This window comes from Mycetomoellerius zeteki, unplaced genomic scaffold, assembly GCF_001594055.1.
Source record: "Mycetomoellerius zeteki isolate Tzet28-1 unplaced genomic scaffold, Tzet1.0 scaffold31, whole genome shotgun sequence".
Taxonomy (NCBI): domain Eukaryota; kingdom Metazoa; phylum Arthropoda; class Insecta; order Hymenoptera; family Formicidae; genus Mycetomoellerius; species Mycetomoellerius zeteki.
The window spans coordinates 1,384,474-1,393,641 of NW_017257294.1; the positions used below are offsets into that span (position 1 = coordinate 1,384,474).

Below are 9,168 nucleotides of genomic sequence, written 5' to 3' on the forward strand. Positions count from 1 at the left end.
GAAAACCATTCTGTATTTGAAAACTATTTAAAATATCTATTTACCCATTTTACATATAAAGTGGATTCGAAAAACATTTTACATTTTAAATACATTTTTTTAAGTATTTTATATTTAGCATTTTAAATGATTACCCAGCCCTGATGCCTGGTCTCATCAACTCCGATTAACTTAAACGCTTCGAAGCGTTTGTAGCGTCAAGTGAACCGCAGCTTTAATCGGCCGATTAAGGCCCAGTTTCACAACTCACGGTTAACTCTTAACCGAGGTTCAACTTGTTTCTCATATCTTTCCAATTCTAAAATTAGAAAGAGACAATGAACAAGTTGAACCTCGGTTAAGAGTTAACCATGAGTTGTGGAACTGGACCTAAATATCGCCAACTGTAAGACTCGAAAACATCCTTTTCTGGCGGAGCGCCGAATACTCATGTGCTCGACTCTCGCATGGCTTTTTCGCAATTGAAAAATTTGTCACTAATAAGGACCTGTGATGTTATTACACATCGTTTTCTTCACAGCTGTCAGTAAATTAGATTATATTTTCAGTCTTGCAGTTGACAATACTGAAATTTAATCGACAGATTAGCTCAATCGGAGTTGGTGAGACCCGGCCTAATTTTAGTAAAATTACAGTTCAACAAAATTAAGAATAAAATCATTATAATTAAAAATATAAGTCTCTATATACGCGAGAATTTTTTTATTAAAATTGACACGAGATACGGGTTAATACAGATTTGCTGTATCGTTTTCAGAACTTCCTCTAGAACCGCCTAGCCAGTTGCCAAGGCCCACGACGACGATGAGCGCGCCGACTACTCCCTCCATACCGCCGACGACGAATATCGTCCCGGGTTGCAGCCTTCCTACAACGCCGTCCGGACCCACGACGAGCAGCGGCGTCGGGCCTCCTAGCACCGCCTCTTTCTCCCTCGGGGACCACACGGCTTCCGATCGGAATCGATCGCCGTTGTGCCAAGGTGAACCTATGGATCGGAACGGGATGACACCGTCGTCGGCGCGCGTCCTCGCCGCCGCTTTCGCCAGCGCTGCAGAATCGCGCGCACGTGTATATTTACCTGGAAGTCACTCGGTCGCACGTACTACGCCCACGCACGCAACGCCGGGAACGATATTTACGCATTCCTGACCCCACGCTCCGGGCTATACATAGCCCGCGCGCGCTCGCGGTTACAACTACGCGGACCACCTGATCCGGTTTTTCTGATCGTGAGAGTCCGACGTGTTTCCTGAGCCGTTACGTTAAATGCCATACACGCGAAGGCCTTTCGCTTTTTTTTTTCTATCAAGATGCAGACACAATGCGAAGAGCGCGACTGTTAATCTACGATGCAGATGCGATAGCTGTCTTATATCTAATCCGTTGTCATCGTGATCGATAAAATCCTAACGAGGCGAGGCGATATGTAATAAAATTTATGAGTCGTCATTTGCGACAAAGTAGAATTAGAAAGTGATTGAAGTAAGATCTGAAGTTTGATCTGTTTGGTTGATATATACATGTTAACTGAAATAGTCCTTGGAATTTTTAGTGGAGGAGCACCAAAAGAAATTAGTCGCGGAGCAACTGGCTAGGAAGGAGAGACTCGCCAAGGAGCTCAGGGCTGAGAAGGGACGACTCGAAGCGATGAAGAAGGAAGTACAGGCATTAGCCCGACCGGATCCCTTGATATCGCCTCAAGTACGTACAATCGCGAGGAACGATAATCGATACCTTTTTTATATGTTTTCTCATTTTCAATGCGTGATTTTTGCAGGAGCTGAAAAGAAAGCTGAAGACCGAAATATATATGCTGCAGGTCGAGTGCAACAGATTAGCCGTAGAAGTCGATCAATGGTCAGACAGACGAGGTATCTATTTCCTATCACGTTATTGCGTACAAAGTTTGGTAGAACTTGTGGCGAATGACTCGTATTTTTCAGTGCCATTGGGCGAGACGAATGAGGAGTTTTATCAGGGCATTTATACCGGCCAGTCGTTGCCGACGAGACCGCCGAACCCAAAACCACCGCGTTTACCGAGTCAACCACCGGCATGGCAACCGGAGCAGCCGGCGAGTGACAACGATCGGGAGGAACGGGATGAGCCTTCGTGGGTCTGCACTATGTGCACTTTCGACAATCATCCATTGATGAACAAGTGTGAGGAGTGCGACATGCCGAGACTGTTGAACCGCAGCAGTGCAGGTATAAGCTCTGGCAAACCGACGAGGGAGTTGCCGTCGACCTCATTGTCATCGTAGTGATAGTGAACCGTCCTGAACGTTATTCCAACACGAAATAAAATAACTTGTCGCCTAACAGCATGCCGATATATACTTTTGATATATCCTTTATGGAAACTCGTGAAGATCGTCTCCTGCGATTACACTAATCGATTGGATTTTGAGAATACCATGAAGCGCTAAAATGAAAGTAATATATTTTTTATTCTATTGTATTTTTTAAAAAAACTTTAACAAAGTGTGAGCATATGCCGTTATAACTATGTTATAAAAACTGTGTACTTAATTATGATTAATTACATTAATCATGTTAATAAAGCATAATAAAAGAGAAGAGAGCTTGCGACTCTGTTCTCGTTTGTTTGTTTAAGATATGTGTGTGCATTTGCTGATTTTGATCGCACTTATTTATATAAATTAACGTTTCAAGCTATACTTTTTTATATGTTTCTAAGCTATTAACATCATTGATACAGCATTGATACATATATTTTTCGGCGAAATACATCTTTAAATCTAACTTGAGGTAAGGGAAGGAATTTATGCATAGTAAATTATACGTAATATTATTACATATAATGTTATTTTACTTAATTTTGCAACAATGTTTATAGTTTGACATTTTCAGGGGAGACGCAAGATATTCATATACGAGTAACCCATCACCATAACTTTTCGCCACGGCGTAAGTATTTCATATTGATACTTCCATTCAAACGATATTAATATTTCACAAATGTAATAGTTATTTACACTATCTGCAAAAATAATCGCGACGTATTATTTTTTCAGATATAGTACACAGTTGGGTGGTATGATGCGAACTGAATTAGAAGTTTATAAAAAACTGTACATACGTATAAAAAATTAAATTAAATAAATTTTGTAGGAGCTAAGCGATTGTAATAGAATACATATGGTGACTAATGTAATAATTTAACTTAATTTTTTATTTATGATTAGTATACATTACGAGTTATTAGAATTGTTAAATAGTTTATCCCGTTTTTTTGGCGATTTATGTCTCTTCTCGAAGCAATTTCTACGCATCTTTAGAATTTCGTGTATCGCAGAATAATTATAGATGCATTGCCAATAAGAGCAACAAAAGGTACATTCGATTAAACATTGTAAAATTCTTTTCTCCAGATTCTTATTTATATAAAAAGTCATCGTATATTACATAAAATACAAGTATTTGTGATAATTACACCAACGTTTTCTCATTATATAGCCGTACCCCTCTCCAAGTTTAATTTCGTTTCCCGAGTATACTCGCCGTAGAATCTCTCCAGTTTCTGATTGAACCTGGCGTTACGTTCATTGATATAATCAATATCCGCGTCATCATTGTGCATTCTACGCCTGCTGTATTTCTCCCGTTTTGCGATCCTGCAAAAAAAAAGATAAGTTTATCAAATTCGAGTCTTATTAAAGATTATACAATTTAATTACAGGCCTGTAAATGTTACTTACTGCTTCTCTAGATTGGTGACCATTTTATCTATCGCTTTCTTCTTGTCTTCGTGTAAACCGTGTAATATTGTATTTGGATCGCCATAAAAAGCAGGGCCTAATTTTTCCTTTGCTTCTTCGTATGTGTCCATATTCGGTTTAATGTTTTTCACTAGTCTATTGTAAGAACGTATCGCTGCTTGTTCATAATCTGAGAAACCTGGGTCGGGATTCTGTTTACTTTTCTTCTTCCTAGCTATTCTTTCTGCTTCAGTGGCATCAATATTCAACAATTTTTTTCGTTCGTAGTCTTCACCCTGAAGAATAAGTTAAACAGGTAAATAATTTTATATAATTTATCAAAAATGAAAAATCTGATTAATCATACCTTAGCTTCTGCCTCTTTTCTGGCAGCTTCGTCCTGCATTATCCATTCTGCCTGTCTCTTGCGGGATTCCCAATTGGTAGGCAGCTTGTTCCTCTTATCCTCCTCCACGACTTCCTTGTGGTTCTGCATTCTGGCCTCATTCTAAATTTAATTTTAAATCAATACATTATAGACAAATCGCGACGATAAATTCCAATAACAAGTATGCTTAATTACTTAAAAAAAAAAAACAGTATTATTCATGTACATAAAAGGAAGAAATAAGCAGTTTAAAACGCCAGAATGAGTAGAATGTCTCGGACAGGTTATATTTACGTTCTAATGTAAACTTCTCTCACCCTCTTGGTGTGGAGTTTTTTGAGTCGTTTCAGCATTTCCTCATATTTCGCGGACTGCGAGGACGACGAACTTGACGCTGCTTCGTCCATCGTTGACTGGAATGAGACACAATTTTCCAAACTCACGCTAGATAAACGTCAATAACGTCAACACTGATCAACACAAAAAATGGCGACGTGTCAAAATCGGAAAGAGAAGAAAACTGCTCGCGTTTTTCGTGGTGAAACGCCATCTACGTTTCTAAAATACGGATGTAGAACTAGGAGGTCACATGCACATATCTATCTTCCGTGGTAAATATGAACTCTAATCGAAACAGAATGGAAGTGAATGAAATAGAATAAAATAAAATAAAATATAATTATAGAGAGCAGTGGTGGATACAAGAAAAAAAAGACGATTATTTTACTGTCTTGAATAAAAGAGTGAATCGCACGAAGCAAAATGTACCAAGTATCAATTTTCGTCACTGAATAATACCTAAACCAAATTAAGGTTTAGGTCGAAAAGTACGCGTTCCATTTTTTAAATGTATAATAGAAAAAAAATATAAAATTTAAAGATATATAATAGAAAGAAAAATATAAAATATAAAAAATATATATTAAATATATAATAAAAAAAAATTATTTCACATTTCAACTACGTCGACTCTTCAAAGTGTAGTTCAATTTTATTTTACTAATTTGTTATATATTGAAACTTAATATATGTTCTTTCTCAGTTTAATAAATATTCCATGCTGCAATGTGCAAAGTGTTCCTAATGATTAGTTCCTATTAAGCATTATAATAATAGGTATGCATAACTATAAAAAGGAAAAAAATAGTGGCAACAAATATGAAGGGTTGGAATGAAAAGCTAATTAAAGAACCTCAATGTATTGTCATACGTGAGGATTTTGGTATTAAATTATGCATGTAAGATATGAAAGAATTATTATTATAAGGCGATTACACACAGAAAGAAAAATGTTTGGTATTTGTAACTATAATTATATATTACTATAACTATGATTATTACTGCTATAATAATAATAACAGTTACTATATATATAGTTCCAGCAACAAATGTATATAATTGGCAACCTAAAATGACTATAATTATAGTTGTTATAACCATAAAATAGTTGAAATGGTTGTCCCAAAATATAACTATAAAATTATAGTCACTTGAACCAATTTTTATGGTAATACTTGTGTACGCATATACATTCTATAAACTGTCAAATTTTATTAAGTATCAATCAATTTTTTCTGTACAAACACGCAGTGATGTTAAATGTAATACAAGGCTTGTGTTACATGTAAAATTGTCAATTCTATTGTTATATTATCAATTTTATAATTATTAATATATATAATATTAGGTTCGCATTATAATATTATGTAGCATTAATATATATAATGGTATGTTCGAAATAGAGGATTTATTAAATTTTATTTTTATATATATTTTTTTTAATATGATGCAATTTACGTACGTTACGTATATAAGAGTATTTTGTAAAAAATTTAGAAATGTATATACGTTTATAATTACTACGTATTAGTTACTTGTTCTAAAATGTCCTTTTACGCGTAAGATTACTTTAAAAATAAAAATTATTTATTTAAAAATGATTCATAATAAGTATTTCTCTATAATTAAAAAAACTTTTTAAACTAAAATACAAATTAAGTTATCAAATTTAACTTATGATATTGTTCTAACGGGTGCATTCAGTGAATGCATCCAGAAGTATGACCGCTCACTAAGCGCTCAGAGCTCTTACATCTGCTTGACATATTCCATTACATCTAAAAACATAGACCAAACAGGTACAAGAGCTCGCTGAGCGCTTCTGGATGCACCTAATACCACGATCGCTCAATGAGCGCTTCGTGAGTTCTTGTACCTCTTTGGTCTATACCTTTATTCTAATGGAATATGCCAATCAGAGCTCACTGAGCGATCAGTGAGCGGTTGTAGTACTGATGCATGCATCTAGTCACTAACTGTAAGTTTTAATATTAAAATTTTCAATATAATTATAAGGCACTCTAAAAATTAAATGTACGGTATTTAAACCATGACTAATCTGTAGAATTATATACAAATGTCAAAAATGAAGAAATAACATAAATTCGTAATTGCGTTGTTAATAATACAGTATATATAGTACATATTTTTTATAATATAATATATATATTCTATATAGTATATAATATATATATTCTATATAGTACGTATTAGAATATAATATGCATTATTACAATGACGCATTGCAAATTTATTTATTTATTTATGTAAGTATTTTTGCAATGTTTAGCATTTGTATATGTTCCACAAATTATTCGTATGAATGAAAGATATCAATTATTACACCACTACAAAGTATTGTTTAATGTATTATATTGTAATATTGCTGCAATATTGCATCGCAATATTTCTAATGGTAACATTATACCGTTGTTGCAATGTTGCAACAAAGTGGTAGCAATATTATAGCAATATTTTACAATGCAAAAAAATATTGCTGCAACATTTCTGCAATCTTTCTGTGCTGTATAGGTTATTTAGCGCTTTGAGAGGATCCCTCGTTCATTGGATAGATGTAAAGTTTTTTCTTGTAATCTTCCACGTTCCGATACTGCTCATCGTCGATCATGTAACTCAAAGCAAAGTGCTGCATTTTCTCGTTATCCTTTGCGCTATCTATAACCCACAATCATTGAAATTTAAATTGTCTTAACAATTTTAAACATAACGAAAACAAAAAAACGAAGGGAAATATAATGTCACAAAATAAGATAATAAATAGAAATCGATAAAATTCTATCAAGACATGAAAAAAATTATCTACTCACAATTTGCTTCGTTGACTTCTTCTTTCTTCGGAGCAGTACCTGCCATATGTATACTCAATTTTCTAAAACTGTCTCCGTTTGGTGTGTGCTCTTCAAAACATTTTCTTAACTCATCGACTTTTAGGTCCTCTAGTGCGAGCTTTTTCTTCTCGAATCTATCAAACATGTATTCGAACTTCGTGATTTCGTTCCAGTTTCTGTCAACTTCGTGTTTAACATCGCATGTATGCCATGCTTTCTTTATGCTTTCCTTATAATTATCAAAGTCTTCTTCCGATAATTTCTCCAAAATCTCCTTAAACGATGTGAGACATTTTTCTATACTTTGATCTATGTACTCGGTTGAGTATTTATCTGTCCGAGTACAAACGGTAATGTAATATCCTAAAATCCCATTGACATTTTCATTGTTGTATAAAACGTATTCAAACTCTTCGTCAGGCCCAAAAAATAACGATTGTTGCATTATGTACTGCAAAGAAGATAAAATCAATGAAGATAATCAAAGTTATTCGTATATTTTATTCTATTTTAAATATGAACGTAAATCAGTGATTAATTATATTTAAAAAAATGCCAAACAATGTGTTATATATTACTAACGATCATCAGTTCGATTAACATCGATAATTTAAACGACGTGACATCAGCTTGATAATAATTTGTCACTACCGATTTTGAATTAGATGAATTAGATTTATCGATAATTTTTAACTTGCAATAGTTTGTACCCAAGGGTATCCGAGTCACTCTCATTTGTTGGAACGCATTATTGATCAAGGGACGGCATTTAATATTTTTAAGAAATTGCCCTACATTCTTGATTACATCAAGTTCCGTTATGTTGCTTTGTATGAGACACTGAATATATAAATGTTGAGTAAATGATTTCACAAAGTCTGTAAATTCTCCAAAATTAATTTCACGAAGAGCAGCATGCATATCAACGTGCGTATAATGGATGACCTTCAGTATCGTTAATTTTACTTCGCTGCAAAAAAGTATAAATACAAACGTTATTGATGAATTGATCCAAATGTAACCTGTTGTAATACAATTTTATGATATTGTTATATTTAATATTTATTTATTCTTAATAATTAATTTTTTAATTATGTAAGGATTTTTTATATGTTTCAAGTAGAGATATGTAGCGATATCGATATAACACTTCGTTTTTGGACAATGTTTCTTAAATGGAAATCAGAAATAAAACTTGATATATAAAGTATTATCTATCAAAGATCTTCTAACATAGAGATTTATATAATTCTGTTTGCAATTATGCAATAATTAACTTTTTGTTAACGTAAGCAAAAAGAGTTTAACAAAATGGATTCCGAAACTGACACGTTAGACAATAATGCCACGTATTCCTGTTCTGTTTTCTTTTATACAAGTCATTTGTACAAAATACCTATAAATAAATGTGCATGTAAAAGTTTCTTTAGAACCTTTTTACTTTGATATAAATTAATTTTTTGTTGATTTATGAACATATTTTATGCTGTTCTGTAAGACGTCTATAATGCGTCTAATATGTAAAGCGCTCAGTTTTCTTTTTGTAAAAGTCTCTTTATTAAATACGCAATGTCTTTCAGCGTGCCTTGGAAAAAAATATGACAAGAAAATTCAAATAAAACTTATTTAGGAAATCACAAACATGTAAAACGATGTAATATTATAAATTTAACACAACTACTATTAATATTCTTGAGGCTTTCACGGGTGTTACCTATGTGACAATCTTGCGTTTCGCGGGTTTTCTCCGTGTTCAGATCCATTCTTGGCACACAAGCAGCGTAATATAAAAGGAACGACCCGGGGGAACAGCTTAGTATCAGGCTGCTCCTCGCCCTGATGAAGTGAACTGCAAGGTTCACGAAACG

At 33.9% G+C, this 9,168-nt stretch overlaps 3 protein-coding genes across 6 annotated transcripts in view; 1 reads left to right on the top strand and 2 right to left on the bottom strand.

Annotated features, from left to right (window-relative positions):
• The window catches only part of Tab2 (TAK1-associated binding protein 2), a 15,793-nt gene extending 12,690 nt beyond the window's left edge, over nucleotides 1-3,103 (top strand). For 3 of the 4 annotated variants that reach the window (XM_018451339.1, XM_018451341.1, XM_018451342.1), the window contains 5 exons: nucleotides 758-982; nucleotides 1,556-1,704; nucleotides 1,781-1,874; nucleotides 1,947-2,210; nucleotides 2,877-3,030. In XM_018451339.1, the coding sequence (XP_018306841.1) occupies nucleotides 758-982; nucleotides 1,556-1,704; nucleotides 1,781-1,874; nucleotides 1,947-2,210; nucleotides 2,877-2,974 (830 nt within the window). In that variant the 3' untranslated portion in view covers nucleotides 2,975-3,030. The other variant, XM_018451340.1, reaches the window with a different exon arrangement.
• Nucleotides 3,104-3,394: 291 nt separating this feature from the next.
• LOC108724745 (pre-mRNA-splicing factor Syf2) lies at nucleotides 3,395-4,603 on the bottom strand. Its single transcript, XM_018451343.1, has 4 exons — nucleotides 4,430-4,603; nucleotides 4,092-4,232; nucleotides 3,725-4,020; nucleotides 3,395-3,640 (listed from the first exon to the last, which is right to left on the bottom strand). The coding sequence occupies exons 1-4, from the start codon at nucleotides 4,517-4,519 to the stop codon at nucleotides 3,475-3,477; spliced, it is 693 nt and encodes a 230-aa protein (XP_018306845.1). The 5' UTR covers nucleotides 4,520-4,603; the 3' UTR covers nucleotides 3,395-3,474.
• A 2,381-nt stretch (nucleotides 4,604-6,984) lies between these two features.
• Nucleotides 6,985-9,168, bottom strand: part of LOC108724567 (nardilysin-like) — a 5,538-nt gene continuing 3,354 nt past the window's right edge. Inside the window, exons 11-13 of the mRNA XM_018451002.1 lie at nucleotides 7,883-8,269; nucleotides 7,280-7,751; nucleotides 6,985-7,127 (exon numbers count right to left, since the gene is read on the bottom strand). Of these exons, the coding sequence (XP_018306504.1) occupies nucleotides 6,985-7,127; nucleotides 7,280-7,751; nucleotides 7,883-8,269 (1,002 nt within the window). The remainder of the gene's footprint in view (nucleotides 7,128-7,279; nucleotides 7,752-7,882; nucleotides 8,270-9,168) is intronic.

Coding starts and splice junctions, on each gene's coding strand:
- LOC108724745 (XM_018451343.1), bottom strand. CDS start 4,519: ATGGACGAAGCAGCGTCAAGTTCGTCGTCCTCGCAGTCCGCGAAATAT. Junction 4,233..4,429: donor AAAAACTCCACACCAAGAGG/GTGAGAGAAGTT, acceptor AATTAAATTTAG/AATGAGGCCAGAATGCAGAA. Junction 3,641..3,724: donor GTCACCAATCTAGAGAAGCA/GTAAGTAACATT, acceptor TTTTTTTTGCAG/GATCGCAAAACGGGAGAAAT.